Raw genomic sequence first — 16,009 nt, 5'->3', positions numbered from 1 at the left:
ACCAGCATCTCTGGCTGGCATCTGAAGAGAATATTGGCATGGGAGTGAGTGGGATACTGTGTGACCCTTGGTTGAGGGGAAGTGATTTACATGTTAATCTCTGTGTTGGTCTGTTGCTGAGGCCTTGCCATTCAACATTTCCTACTGTGTTTGTTAAAATGTGATTTTTTCAAAAAGTGTATTTAGGATTTTTCATTGGAGAAGCAGACCCAGACATGGGAAAGGGGGAATATTTTGATATATAACAGGTCATGACAAATCAGCTTTAGAGAGAGGGAAAAGGAGACAAAAAAGAAAATTATCACTATCACTGTGGGGTTACCTTGTCAAAATTAGACATTTTCAAATGACAATAAACAGGGCAAGTGCTACCTCCGTCTTGCAGACAGACCATTTGCATTCCTATCTGTCTGGGCTAGGTAAGGTCTCATTCAGCCACTCTAGTTCCCAGAGTACCAGTTCATTTGCCTCTTTGCCTGTCATGTCCTCTTGTGAATTAAACTATGCTCCTGCATCATAGGATAGTCTGCACCTTTATGTCTTGTACTTCTTATCTGTGCTCATATTTCATTGGTATGATGCATCAACGTTGACCCTCTTTGGATAAATAAGTTATAATCTAGAAGCTGAGGGTTCAAGTGACTGATACAATAGGAATTTGAGGACTTTAGTGAAATTTCATATGGGGAGACAGAATAACCATGGGGGGGGGGGGCTTCCTTCTTTTGTATCTTTGCTGCTTCACCCCAGAGTGAGTGAGAGTTAGGATTGAATAAACATGATCTCCCACCGTCTCATCCTATAAACTGCATGACAACATTGAGAGGCATTTCTGCCCAACATGACATCAAAAGGAAAAAGGAATGTGTTTAGCAAATGTATGTGTCTTGGTGGGTCATATACCCCTCTCTGGAGCTTTGAAGAATAAACAAGGAAGTGGTTTACTAGGGCCACACTGAAGGTTGAATCCTTACAAAACTGGTAACCCAAGGACACCTACGCTATCAGCACTTGGATTTTGAGTCTTCTAAAATTGGCAGATCACAAAAAATGTATTTTATGGTATATTGCAAAAAAAACACAACAACACCAAATTTCAAACAATCTGACATAGCTTCATGAATTACATGTGGGGAAAACAGCTGCATTCATGTTATTACTTTGCTTTTTGACTTTTCCTTAAAATTTCTTCTTTTTTCTTCCTTCTTTTCTTCTTCCTTTTTCTTCTTTCATATTTTCTGTATCTTTGTTTTTGCCCATCTCCCCTTTTCCAAACAATGAATGATAATAGGTAAATTCTATTAAGCAAAATCATACAAATAAAAATATAAAGATAGCTAGATAGTCAGTCCGGTGTACAAGTGGATCAATGCAGCTCACTAAAAATGGCATCAGTTTCGACAGATTATCTGGACAAATAAACAGGAGCATTTCATTACAATCCATAAACCGTGGAATTTCCTCCCAGATGACATAGAGATGGCTATTAACATAACTAATTCTGGTAAGTAAGTTATCAGTGACTGTAATTTGTGATAGCTATTTATTACCTCCAGTCCCAGAGACATTATGAGGTTTGTAGCTTGGTCAATGAAAACAATGAAACATCAGGATATTGTGTCCTCTACTCAATTTTTGTATGATAGTATTGTAAATTGGTATCTTAGATTTCATGCCTGTCTGTTAATTCACTTTAATTCAGTATACATCAGAAAAAATTCTAAATCAATACATTTACAAGCTTCTACTAAAATTAGATTTGCAGAAATGGAAACAAAGAAGAAACAAACTAAACAATATTTTCACAATTTTATAAAAGTATAAGTACAGTAGTATAATTTTATAATCCATACTTTAGGAAACCTCTGCCAGATCCTCTTCATTATTAAGTCTCTCTCTTTTTTTGGCCTAAACAATAACACAACACACAATCTTTTCCTTGTATGAAGAATGTTCTTTGATCCCTTTGATTTCACTTGGTTGTTACTGTTGTTAAGTTGTGTTTATCAGTGTTCCCTCTCTCGAAACTCCTGAACTGGTGGAGGAATTTTGAATAGGGTGGAGAATTACAGGTGCAACTGTAGATCCAAGTTTTGATGCCGGTCACAATCCAGTCGTGTATTTCTTTATCCAAGCAGAATTAGGATTTTCTTCCCTTTCTTTTCTTGTTGCAGACTTCTGTGTCACCAAAACCTGTTGCAGAGGGTTTTCCACCTCCTGCAGCATGTTTTGGAGGCTGCACAAAGGACTACAGGAGGCAGCAGAACAATCCAGTGGAGGTAAACTATTGGAACAGTTCTCATGTAATATTGTTTAATAATGTCCAAGGTAGTAATGCACTCCTGCTCTTCCCAGTTTTCCATTCTTATCCATTTGCTTTCTTCCATCCACATATAAACTAATAATATAGCAGGGATATAGCAGGGATGGAAAGAACATTAGAATTTTTTAAAAACTGTCAAAAATGTTTTTTTTTTCATGTGTTGAGAATGGCTCCTCATAGTTCATAAATGATTCTGTGCAAATTTTCCATGTGACTAATTTGCAGAAAATAGTCTTTTCTGCCCAAGAGATAGCCTTTTTCATGCAGAAAACAGATTTATGCATCAAAACGTTATTTTATGCACAGAAAAAGTTGTTTCCTGTATTAAACAATCATGTCTGAACTTTTCACAGAATAAGTCAACAATACGTCAAAAACTGTATGATTTTCTCACAGTAGGTAGAAAATTGCCTAAATTACTAATTTCTTCCTTTAAGGAGAAATGTAGCAAAGCATTGAATCCCTATAATATAATTTCATTCACAGTTAACTGAACTGAACTCTCAAAGTGGGCTGCTGCTGTGGTTCCAAATGGGCTGCTGCTGACTGGAGTGGATTTAACCTGCTCCTGAAAAGGCTGGCTTTTGCCTCAGTGTTCCCCCAGCGCAGCTTCTGGCCACTTTGGGGGCTTGCGTCATCTAAACGCCACACTCCTAGTGCAGCCAAAAGTCACTTTAACTGGCTCTTCTGTTTTGGGCCTAAGATGGAATAGGATCAGAATATCAGTTTAACAGTAAATAGCTCTGCGTGGGCTTTCTATAAAATTTATAATGACAAGGAGGGCACAAAAAAGCAGTATAACATATGGATAAGTAATGTGTACGGAAACTGTTAAATAAGGCAACAACAGTTAAATAAGTTGTTGTTGTTGTTAAATAAGGCAGATAATACAAACAATGTTGATATCAATGTTACAAAATAGGAAATTATCAGACTAATTTAATAAAGGAATTGAAGCTATATCCGTTCAATGACGAAGTGTTCATCAACCAGCTTCACTCGTTGTTTCTTTCTTTTCCGACGGATTTTCATGATGCCTTTTTGTCCTTGAATGAAACCTGGGAGGGAACAATACAGGGAGACTAAATCATATATCACATTATTTCCGGTTTCCCCTGCCTCCATTTCCCCTTTCCCTTCTTTTGTGGTCTCTAGTCTACCTATACACTGAAAGCATTTGGGGGCCAAACCTTGCCCCCTACCCATTCTTTCTAAAACATCATGTTCACGGGAGTACCATATAGATCCATGTTACTCAAAATGGTGGTCCCTGGACCGCTGCTGATTCCTGAGCCATTGACTGCCTGTCTTTGCAGGAAAGAAACAGTTGTAGTCAGTGGTCATAAAAAAGAGGCTCGTCTCTGGCACAGTATGTTTCTTACCTTTCTTACACATCTGCAAGCAAGACTTTCTAGTGGTAAAGTTATTTTCATTCCCACCACATCCAGTGTAGCTGAATGGACGGCACTTTCCAATAGTGTAATTGTAGAAGAATCTTTTTTCTTGGGCTCTGCAAAGACCTCTGTCCATACGCATGATACAGAGGGAAGGAAGACGGTCTTGCTCTAAAGAGATGGAGAAAATATGATTTAAAACAGCTGCTGCTCTTTGTCCAGATAAAAATATGTAGTGTGAAGCCGAAGGCTTTCATGGCCAGTATTCATAGCTTTTTGTGGGTTTTTCAAGCTATGTGGCCATGTTCTAGAAGAGTTTATTCAATTCTTCTAGAACACGGCCACATGACCCAAAAATCCCACAAAAAACTATTAAAAATCCCTAAATTGCTTAATAATAATAATAATAATAATAATGATATGCCAGAACCAAAAACACAGGAAGGTTCCAAGAGCATTATTACTTTTGTCCACACTGGAATAATTGTTTCCTTTGTCCCAGCCAATTAATATGCTGTGACACAAACAAACAAACAAACAATAACCCTCCTATGGCTTTTTTGGTGAACTAAGAAGCTGTTAAACAGAAGTGACATGTTTAGGCTATTTATGAATTGAATATATTGAGGTGTGAAGAAGGGAATCAGCATAGACACTGGTTTCATTATATAGAAAAAGCGTGCATGAAACCCTAAGCTTAACCACAACTGTAGTAGTGTGCAAAGACATAGCTGTTAGTCAACAACATGAATGAATCTTGAAGGACCTTTAAAACTGAGGGGGAAAAATCTAGCATAAGCTTTTGGTGCAATTGTTTGGAGTCCAGAAAAACTTTATATCATTGGACTCCTATTGGTTAATGCCAACTAGAGTAGACACACTCAATGAATTGTTGAATGGTAAATCAGCACATAGGTAAATGCCATTGACTGAATGACTTTACTCTACTCAGTCAGGACCAGTAACAGAATTCAGGCATTTATATCTTTTTCATGTGTAACTGCGACTGTAACCCCATACCAAAATGACACAGAGCAGAAACAGACAGACTTGCCCCCCCCCCCCATGTAGTTATGTCTTAAGATGCTCAAATGTACCGTTACTAATTATGACTAAATGCTGTAATTATCACATAATATAGGACTGCAAGGGATTTTTGAGAGAGGAGTGTGAGGAAATGAAATATGAAGACATTACAAAACTGACATACATGAAAAATAAAAAAAATCTTGTGATAAAGAATTGATCTGAGGAGGGGGGGATGGAAAATGGTTTACATTTAAATATCATGTTAAGATGGATTCAGTAAATTCCACTCAGTGCTTGAGGTCTAATGTCTTTATGCTTACTCCAGTCTGGTAAAAAAAAAGAAAAGGGGGGGGGGGGTTCTAGACTTTAGCAAATGCAGTAAGAAAGCTTAAAATGACAAATTTTGTAATGTACAGTCCAGGTCTGACCTCAAGACATTTTGCTGTGTGAAACAGATTATCAGATAGGAAGAAGCCTTATCCTGAGTCATCTCATCAGTCTGTCTAACCCGTAACTGACAACTCTGACAGGCAGTGGCTCTTTGGAATCTGAGATAAGATTTTTTCCCCCCTGCATACTTGGACATCCTTCATAACCAGCCCAATTCTGCTTAGATTCCAAAATGAGACAAGATAAAGTTTGTAGGGCAGTAGAACAGTTTTATTAATGCAAGAGGGACCTCCAAGAACCTCAGTTATCAACTACCCTGCTGAGGTCTTGTAGACTCAGTGCTGCAGCTTCCTTGAATGAGTCATTCCACCTGGACTGCAGTCTCCCTCTTTTCCTGCTGCTTCCTACTTTACCAAGTCTTGCGTTTTCCAGTGAGCCATGTCATCTCATATGACCAAAGTACAACACTTTCAGTTTGGTGATTGTCACTTCTAGTGAGAGTTCAGGCTTGGTTTGCCTTATGACTCATTTATTTGTCTTTTTGGCAGTCCATGGTATATGTAGAACTCTTTTCCAGCACCACTTTTCAAATGAGTTGATTTTCCCCCCCATGTCAGCTGTCTTCACTGTCCAGCTTTCACAACCATACACAGAAATCAGAAATACTATGGTCTGGGTGATGAGGAATACCAATGAACAAATAGCTGGTCTGAAAGGGCAGATGACTAGAAATGAATCAATCTACCTGATCTGGTAAGGTGTCACTTATGGATAAGAGTGGAATAAACACTCCCTTTTCCTTGAATAGTAGTTCACCTTAAGAACCGCAGACAGAATTGCTTATTCAGCTAAAAAGAACTACATCTCACATACTGGCACAATGGTCTATCTATGTATACTATGAATATAAAAAACCCCATCATTTTTTCATCTTCAACAAGAAGAGACATTTCAAAGAAAAGCTGAAGAAATGCAAGTGTTGCGATATTTATTCTTTTTCTATTTGCCCTTGTATGAAGGCGGAAAAAAAATCAGAATTTTTTCATTGTTTTTTCCTGTGAAAATGTTATATTTTGCATAAAACATTGTATTCTATGCAAAAACAAGTTTGCTCAAAAGCCTTCAAAAATGCAAATAAATAAATGATCAAAATGTGAAATAAAACCCTTTGCAACTTTGTGCAGTGGGGAGAAAACATTTTGACCTGTTTCATTCTAGCATGCAAGAACAAAATAAGTGAATGGTTATATCTGCAATGTACTGGCTCTGCCACATTCAGGTAATGGCTGTAACATTTATTCTGGAAGACTGCCATGCTTCTATTACTCCTGCAGTTCAAATACTGAAAACAACTATTGGTGTTTAGGAGTAATTTTCTGATTGGTCCTATCCCAGTGTCCATGATGAGGTTCAAAGTTGTGGCATTTCAGGTAGGAAAATCAAAGACAACGGAGGAGGGGGAGGAGGAGGAGCAGCAGCTTCAGCAGATTTCTGAGTCCATGGAGGGTCTTCTGATCCTCTTGCCTTCACAGTCCAAACTTTTGTCCATAGGCAATTGGTTGTATATGCTTTCCTGTTCTGGGTTGTACAGTCTGCCCTTGCCTTACGCAGGGGATCTGTTCTGGACCCTGCTGCATAAGGCGAATTCCGCCTATGTTCGAGCCCCATTGGAAACAATGGGGCTTGTGTGCGGCGGTGCGCAAGGTGCCATGGGCACGCGTGCCCATTCATTTGAATGGGACATGCTGCCCCTTGCGCCCCATGGCTTGAGTGCATAAGCTCAAGACTGCATAAAGTGCACCCGCGTATAATGCGGGCGCACTGTATTAGGTTTATACCCTAGATTTCTTTAAACCAAAACAGCTCCCTGGCTGAGAATTCTAAAGGCCATTAACTTACCTGCTAATTTCAGGATTTCATGGGATGTTGCCAAGACAATTAAAGTAGAATCATAGCACTAGAATGTGAATGGGGTTTTGGTACACTTGAAATCAGCCACAGTTACACAAACTCTGGTCCACATTACTTGAAAAACCTGCAAACTTCAGGTAACTTGCCAGAATTGTTCAGTAGGATTCATTATGGAGAATGGGTACACACCCACTCACTCCCACATTCACAAAATGAACATCAACAAAACTGTGCAACCACATCACAATGTAACATGGCTCCCAATTTTCAATTCAGAACAGCACAAGCCTTTTTACTGCTGAGAGAGAGAGAGAGAGAGAGAGAGGACAAAAAACCCATAACCTAGTATTTTTTTAAAAAGAGGAAAATTTCATAACGTTTGGCTTCTCCCCTACCTGCAAATATTTGGCATAATTTAATGGGAATATGTTTTCACTCTATCATCATATATCCAAAACTGAAGGGTAAAAAGGATGCTGAATAATTTGGCTTTGTTACAATCTCAACAGACACATCTGTATAAAAAAAATAATTAAGACACTTTCACTAGATTGTAAAGCTAGAGGGGTATGTCTTGATGGGAGTTGGTAATATGTAGATTGGGCATAGAAGACAGAGAAGAAGGAAGGAGGAGGAGGAGAAAAGTAGCAGCGGGAACAGCAATTCAAGCTGATAGAAGAAGAGGGGGGCAAGGGGAGGCTCTCAAGCCTAGCAGCCTGGACACATAGCTGCACAGCAAGTTGGGCAAGGGTCTTTTTTTAATGAATTCTAGCCAAGCCCAGCCAATTCCTTTTTCCCTTTTTAGTTCTCTCCCCCTCTCCCCATCCATTGTTTTTCTTTTTTTAAAAAATAATCTTTACTGACTTTTTACCGGGGGAGTGTTGTTCCTTTCTTTTAATCCCCACAAATGGTGCCGCTTCTCTGCCTGCTACCGCGGGTTGTGGCCATCACCCCGCCATCTTACCGGAAGTCCCTCCTTCATTCATTGTTTTTCACTTCATGACTGAGTATACATTGTTGGCCTGATCTTAGCCAGATCTATTTTTTTTTATCTATTCTGTCCTTAATGAACAGGTCAGTTAGGGTGAGAAAGGCTTCAACTTGTCATTCTGGTTGAATCTGTTAAGTTACTCTGGTTGCACGCAGATGGTAGCTAAGGAGTTTATCACACAGGAGGAATTCCTCTTAATTTTGAATGAAAAGAAAATGGGGCCAGAACGCATTCACATGAATTCGCTAGTTCAGCGAATTTACGTGAATTCGAATTGCATTCGAACTGACTTCCCATTGCCCAAAAATAGCTTGCCATTGCCCGAAACTGTGTGTGATAACCTCTCACGCAATAACATGAAACCCCATGATTACGTTCGGACTGACTTCCCATTGCCCAAAATTGTGTGTGATAGTCTATCACACAATAACATTAAACCACATCATTGTGTTTGGATTGCCATTGGATTATACTTCCAATTTCCCTTGTCTGATAACGTCCTAAGTATACAGGTAATGCAGTCGGTAATAGGACTGGTGGACACAGAGACTCCTTTGTAATAATTGCCTAGTTTGCTACTCGCAGGCAACAGGTCCTTCGGATTTGAAAAAAAAAATCCTTTTATATCAACCCAGTTCATCCTTTCAAGGTCTGAAGCCCCCATGGGGAAGCAATACAGATCTCTCTCTACATCAAAACCGGTTGAATGTGAGGGAGGAGTGACAAGACCACCATCTTGCTCCTGTGACCAAGGTCAGCTCACCTGTTAGAAATAGTAGGTCAGTTGCCTATTTTATATGTTAGAGTACCTAAACATTTATACAGGCTGAATATCTTGTATCTGGAATTCCAAAATATGAAATACTACAAAATCCAAAAATGTCCACATAGATAGCTGAAATAGTAACACCTTTGCTTTCCAATGATCCACAAATTTGGTTTTATGCACAAACATATTTAAAATATTATGGATAAAATTATCTTCACACTATGTTTATAAGCTGTATACAAAAGATAAATACTTTCCATGTTTAGACTTGAGTCCCATCTCCAAGAGATCTCATTATGCATATGCAAATATTCCAAAATCTAAAAAAATATCCTAAATCCCAAACATTTCTGGTCCAAGCATTTTCCATATGGGAGACTCACCCTGTATGTATTCATATCCTCTTGCAGATTCATGTTTATATACATAAATAAATGTAGTTGTACTTAAGGACTGGGGAACTGTATCACAGGTGGGAGCTGTTCCATAACAGACCCCCAGTGGGCCACATATTGCTCCAAAATGAAACAATAAATGTTATGACATCATTTCTGGCTTTATTTTCAACCATTCTTCAGACTTTCTTGCCTTTGAGGGATTTGGAAATCAGCACTGAGGGGAGCAAACCAACATGTCTTGAGGTGATTTAAATACTGTAGCGGGCTTTTCCATTTAAACAATGGCAGGGAAAGGATTGTGGGTTCCAGGAGCCACAAAAATGGCACTGGAAATTCATGCAGGAATTACCTAACCCCTGCCCTATTTTAACAAGCAATTCCTTCATTTTTAACAAACAATTCCTTTGTTTTCAATTGTGACAACAATGAATAATAATTGATACATTTTTCCTAAGATGCTATTCATCTTTAATAACTATTTGGTAGGCAGGTACAGTGTTGTTCCTGGCTTGGAACAGTTGTGTTTATTGTATCTGACTGGTGCAAAGGGAGGAGCATCTGAATACACCTGTACTACAGATATCGACTTGAACTGTATTGGTTATTCCCAACTGGAGGTAATTTATTTAATCTATTGCAGAAGGATGTCAACATGTACATAAATCCCACTGAGTAAGTGGGTCTTAGGACAAGAACCTACTGTCAGAACAGAATATGAAGACACAGAATGGTTCTCAATTGGCAAAGGGGTCAGGCAAGGCTTCATTCTATCACCCTATTTATTCAACCTGTATACTCACAATCTCATAAGAAGAGCAGGTTTAGACTCAGAAGAAGGAGGAGTGAGGATAGGAGGAAGGAACATCAGCAATTTAAGATATGCAGATGACACCACACTACTAGAGGAAATCATCTCAGATTTGGAACAATTACTGAGAAAGGTAAAGAAAGTACGAAGGCAGGCTTAATGTTGAACATAAAGAAAACAATAATAATGCCTACAGAGGAACTACACAAATTCAACCTAGACAATGAAGAATTTGTGGTTTGTGAGTGAGTGGGCGCACTATAGGCATTTAACCACTGCACCACCAGGGCTCCTCAGTAGAAAGAGAGGGAGACTGCATGCTAGATAGACAGACTCAATTAGGGAGGTCATGGGCACAAATCTAAAAGAATTAAGCAGAGAAGTAAAGGACAGGGGGACTTGGAGATTTCTCATCCACAGAGTCACCATGAGTCAGGAATGACTCAAATGCAGTTAACCACAACAAAATGGGTCTAATCTAGTTGTGACTAATAATAGGATTCAAGCCATTGTGTTTTCTCACACTGGATACTGGTTGTGTATGCCTATCTTTTGGTTGTGTGTTTCAAAATCCAGATCACAATATGTATCCACCAAAAGGCAAAAACTTAATGCTGAAGTGTCAGCACATACATACAGTTAGTTTCTATAATGTTAAAACACCAGTATTAGAAATGTGACCCTTTCAAAAATGGCACATGAAAAGTAAGTACTGATTTGTCACAATGCCACTCAAATGTTTTCAAGATAAATTCTTTTATTCCATTACTAAATTGATTTATTTTGAACACCGTTATAATTCCAATCATCCTATTTAGATTTCTTATTTTTAATACAGACAGATTTATTGCAATACTGGGTTGTCACATAACACTTTCCAGTTAATAAATTTCATTAAGGAAATCTCCATGAACTGCTTGCACACACATTCCACGTTTTCCAGCCAGTGTGCACAATCCACACAGTATCTGTTAGTCCCCAGAAACACATGTGTATGCAAGTGAAGAATGCCAGGAGAAAAACATGATGAACCTGATCCGTCTTTTTCCAGCTGTTCCTTTCTCCCTCCCATACAACTGTGAATCACAAATAAATAAATAAATAAATAAATAAATAAGAAAGGCTCAGTCTCCAATACAGTGAAAAAGACCCACAGAGAATATTTGCAGGACATTCTGAAATTATAACTCTGAGGTTACAAATTAGTAAAGATCTGAGAATAAATGTGGTTAATAACTTCCTATGAAAATGTGGTTGTGTGATAATTTGACTGATGAGTCTAAGGCCTGATACAGATGGGCAAAAGCGCCATGCTGGGGCTGATTTAAAGGTTCGTTAGGACTGGGTGTCCATATGCGTTTAGCCTTAATAGTGGTGCCAGTGCGCCATCTTGCCATGACCCTGCCCACATGGGGTGTGTGACGATGACGCGCGGGCATCCATGCATTCAAACAGCACTTGCCAGAGGCGGCGGTGTCAGGGCACGTGAGCACCATTATGGCACCCATAAAAAGAAGCCGCTCTAGGTGGCTTCTTTTTAGGGGGTGCTTCGGTGCCATGCAGTGCAGTTCATGCGGTGCTGACAAGGGGCAAAAATGGGTGGCATGGAGCCACCTGTCTGTATCCCCCCTAAAAAAAACAACCCATCAAATTATCCTGATAAAGATAATAAGCTCCAAGATCAAAAAGTTAAGAAAGAATAATTGAGCTACTAATGGCCTGCTAAGATTTTTAAAAATCAAATCAGCAAAGGCTTCCCCCATCTATACCATCTATCTATCTGTTTTTCTTTTTGAGGCTAAATTGTGTGTCCCAGCAGAATGTCCTTCTTAGTGCATTTTTAGCATTATTTCTGTCTTACTGGGGAAGACATCAATTTTCCCCACAATAATGCACATGAGGAGAAAGGCATTGTGAGGCAAGATGTCCTCCAAAATCATTGTAAGTTCTGCTGCCATTTTGTGTTGGTGAAAAATAATGGTCTGTATTTTCTATTAGCAACTTAGAATAGACTAAATAATCTCTCCTGTCCTGACCTCCCAAAACCTGGCAGAAGCATCATTCCTCCATGGTCTGATCACCAGCATAATAGACCTCTTTCTCCCATTCACCAGATGCCTTGTAAAATAGGGGAAGGGGAGAAATTACAATCATGACAATAGTATCAAAATTGTGACTACATAGTAAATGAATGGTAATTGTTTTAGATTCATGGTTGCTACTATAATTTTGACAGTATTGCCACAATCATAAATGCTTGCTGACCTACTTTGCCAGGTATACTTAATTAAGTAACTATATAAGCCTCCTTTTCTGTTTAAAAATTTCCACCAGTTTACCTGAAAACTATGGGCTTCTTTCCCCATACATACACTTTTTGTTCTCTTTTTCTGTGAAAATCTGCAACAACCCTAACTTATTCCTTCAAAGTGATCTTGATGTGATTTTATGCATAAAAGTATTTTTTAACATCTGGTGTTTTACTGGTGTGCATGACTGATCCTGACCTCTGCTAAAATACCAGACAGAAGACTCTTGATACAACTCACACAATGATTTTGGAGGTATATGGCATGCAGATCTTGGTAATTTATAGGAAATAGAAGCATATTAAAGGACTGAAATTGGAAGCAAGCTGCTGGGATCACAGCCCTTTTTATGAAATTCATAAATGAAAAATGGAATGTGTTGTTTTTTCCTCAGGAATAACACAGATGAAAGTGGAATTTCAGGTGGAAGTACAGATTAGGAACATTACAGAAGTATTCCTAATGCTTATTGAACTGTAAAATTTAATACACACCTTGCTTAACAACTGGAGTGCTATTGCTTATTACTCTAAGGAGCATGGTGTCATCTTGTGCTTGCAAAGTATTGGCTGAAGGCACCAAAGGCACTGGGGGGAAAAAGAACAATAAAAAAGGTTTTAAAACTTGGTTGCAATTGGAAATGGAAACAGTGACTGACATATAATTAATAAAACAGCAGCACATCATTTTGAACCCTCTTTTTACTATTGAATGTAAATGTAAGGGTCAGAAACCTATTGTTGGCATACTCTCTGTGAGTGGCATTATATGACTTTTTTGGACATTGCAGAAGGAGGCATTTAATATCTCCCACTGGCACAGAAAGCCGTGGATCTCCAGTGAGTCATGGAGGTTGCTAATCACTGGTAAATGGGGTAGAATGGAAAGATATTGGCAAATATTAAAATCCCAGACATAAAAGGGAGTTCCCAAATGTTAGGAAATTCTGATGAGAATCAAGAATGAATGAGAATCTTTGCAGTTCAGGAGTTATTCTGGAAAAACAGACTTTTTGAGTATGTGGGAAATGGCATTTTCAACATAGATTTTTTAAAATTTTGCACAGAAAACAAGTTTCCTGAAAAGAAAACAATAAAATACTATTTTCTACACAAAAATGTGTGATTTTTCTTTGCAGAATAAATACTGATCTGCAAATAGTCTCCCCAACATCACTCCACAGCAGTTTTCAAGGATTCTATGATTCTATGTAGTTCTTATGTGGTCATTATTTTTGTTTGTTTAATGTTCAGCATTAATGTTCAACATTTCCTCCTTGACACCTCCAGTAATTGATCCAGGTCTTTGTTGGTTTCTGCTAGTAGTGTTGTGTCGTTTGCATATCTTAGGTTGTTAATGTTTTTCCTTCCAACTTCTCTTGCCTCTGAGTCTAAGCCTGTTCTGCATATGAATTTTTTGCTTATAGTTTGAATAAAAAGGATGATAGAATGCAGCCTTGCCTGACTCCTTTACTGACTGAGAACAATTCTGTTTGTACTGTATGTATTCACTTCTGACTGCAGCCTCTTGTTCAGTACAGGCCCAGGACAATCAGAACAAGCCATAGCTTTTCATGATCTCTGCAGCTGAATGCTTTGCTGTAATCAACAAAGCGCATGCTGATTTTCTCTATTATTCAAACTAAATAGGTATAGCTTTTTTCAATATGGAGAGGACTATGTTGTGTGTGTATATGTTAAAGATGTGGAGCCTCTGAGAAAAAAAGAGGTGGCAAGCATAATCCTCATTCCTGAGCATCTGTAACTATGGGGAAACATATAGCTCCTCGATTGAAATGTGAAATGGTACAGTCCTACTTATGAACTAATAGGAACAAGAACTTCCAAGAGAATGAGGAAAATTTCAGACATTAAACAATTCATACACAACACTACATTTTAATACCTTGTTGGACAGCTGGAGTGCTGTTGTCCACTGCCCTAAAGGGCACACTGGCATCTTCTGTCTGCAATGAATTGTCTGGAGAGACTGAAAGGAAAGAAATAATTATACAATAATTGTGAAGATTGTAGGGAAAAATGACTGAAATACCTTAATAGTACATTATTTCTAACCATTTTCTTATGATGGGTTATATTCAATGTTAGGCTAGTAGAAAAATGCAAATGTTGCAGATACATAGGGTAGAGGTATGAGAAATGCAAGCCTTCAGACTTTACTGGACTGCAAACTTCTATCATATCTCAGCATTGGCTATGCTAGCTAGGGCTCATATGAATTGCAATCCAGCAACATCTGTAAGGGCTGCAAAATCTCCAGCACAAAGTAGGGAGGCACCTTCCAGTTGGTCACAACAGTGTGCTTTGGATGAACCAAAATAACAAAATGTCATAGTCTAGGTTTTTTTTTCCTTTCAAAATTGGGCTTTTGGAGCATTTTAGGGAGGTCCCCCTCAAAATGAAGAAAATAAGAAGGCTAGCCATCTGTAATGGCTGGACTGAATAGGAACACCTTACAAAAGACTGCACTGTATTTCTCTGGCATGATGTATTTAAAGCTGAGCAATCTCCGAGATAACACAGAGGACAACTGCAATTCAGCACCATGACTTTATATGAATCTGTAGGGGTTCAAACCCAAGTACCTAAGAGCTAAGATCTGAATTATCTCTGGGTAAATATGTTCATTTTTTTATCTGCTCTTTTTAAATTGTTATAATTGTGCATTTTCACTATCACTATATGAAAATGTTTGCAAATTTTGGGAGATTCTTATCAACAAATAAGCCAAAACAAACAAACAAACAATGAACCACATAAAATTGTATCCTACCAACTCTCCCTGAGATGCTGGCTTTTTAGATGTGTTTGGAATTAAGAGAAAGTGTGGGGAAAGTAAGTTAAAATTCAGACATGAAGTTCACCACTCAAAATGTGAACAGATACAGTCTTTCCTGATCCAGCATGGCGTAGTGCTTGGAATGTTGCACTACAACTCTGGAGACCAGGGTTTGATTCCCAGCTCAGCCATGAAACCCACTGGGTGACCCTGGGCAAATCACATGCTCTCAGCCTCAGGGGAAGGCAATGGCAACCCTCCTCTAAACAAACCTTACCAAGAAAACCTCATGATGGGTTTGCCTTAGGGTCACCATCAGTCTGAAATGACTTGAAGGCACACAACAACAAGAATTTTCCTAAAATCTCTTATGAATCTGAACTTTAGAGGAAATAAAGAGAAATGCAGAATTTTCCCTAATTCTCATGCCAGCAATATGCTTTCAGTGCATACCAGGCCGATCTATTGGTGTGCTGTAGTCTGCTGTGGTAAACACCCTGCTGTCATCCTCTGTTTGCAATGAATTAAATAAAGGGTCTAAAAAGAAAGGGGAAAATGAATAAAGACATTATAAAAATTTAATTAAATAGGCAGAGAAAAGAGCAATCAATATACGTAATAGACTAGAGATGCATTCTTTTACAACAGGGATAGGAAATGAGAAGACTATAGGTTGCATACTGGGCTGAATGTAGCTCCATCTTTATTCCTCAGTTCCCTGGAGTCCTTATCCCCCCCCCCCCACACACACACACTTTAGTAAAATTGGTGTGTATGCAAAACAAAAAGTACTGCACTCTTAAAAAACATCCAGGAAGCAAAACTATCCTTTTAAGTATAGCCAAAATCTTTGCTTTAGGAAAAGCATTTATTTTTTTTTTAAAAAAT

The 16,009-nt window shown here is 38.5% G+C and overlaps 1 protein-coding gene across 1 annotated transcript in view; it reads right to left on the bottom strand.

Moving 5' to 3' along the window:
- Window positions 1-2,064: 2,064 nt before the first annotated feature.
- The window catches only part of TFPI (tissue factor pathway inhibitor), a 53,353-nt gene continuing 39,408 nt past the window's right edge, over window positions 2,065-16,009 (bottom strand). The window contains exons 7-11 of the mRNA XM_089502044.1: window positions 15,575-15,658; window positions 14,228-14,311; window positions 12,817-12,909; window positions 3,706-3,888; window positions 2,065-3,381 (exon numbers count right to left, since the gene is read on the bottom strand). Coding sequence (XP_089358170.1) covers window positions 3,281-3,381; window positions 3,706-3,888; window positions 12,817-12,909; window positions 14,228-14,311; window positions 15,575-15,658 — 545 coding nt within the window. The 3' untranslated portion in view covers window positions 2,065-3,280. The remainder of the gene's footprint in view (window positions 3,382-3,705; window positions 3,889-12,816; window positions 12,910-14,227; window positions 14,312-15,574; window positions 15,659-16,009) is intronic.

This window comes from Sceloporus occidentalis, unplaced genomic scaffold (genome assembly GCF_023333645.1).
Source record: "Sceloporus occidentalis isolate IW3139 unplaced genomic scaffold, rSceOcc1.0.p SCAF_191, whole genome shotgun sequence".
Lineage (NCBI taxonomy): Eukaryota > Metazoa > Chordata > Lepidosauria > Squamata > Phrynosomatidae > Sceloporus > Sceloporus occidentalis.
The sequence above is the reverse complement of the archived record's forward strand: the minus strand, read 5'-3'. Positions and strand labels throughout refer to the sequence as shown.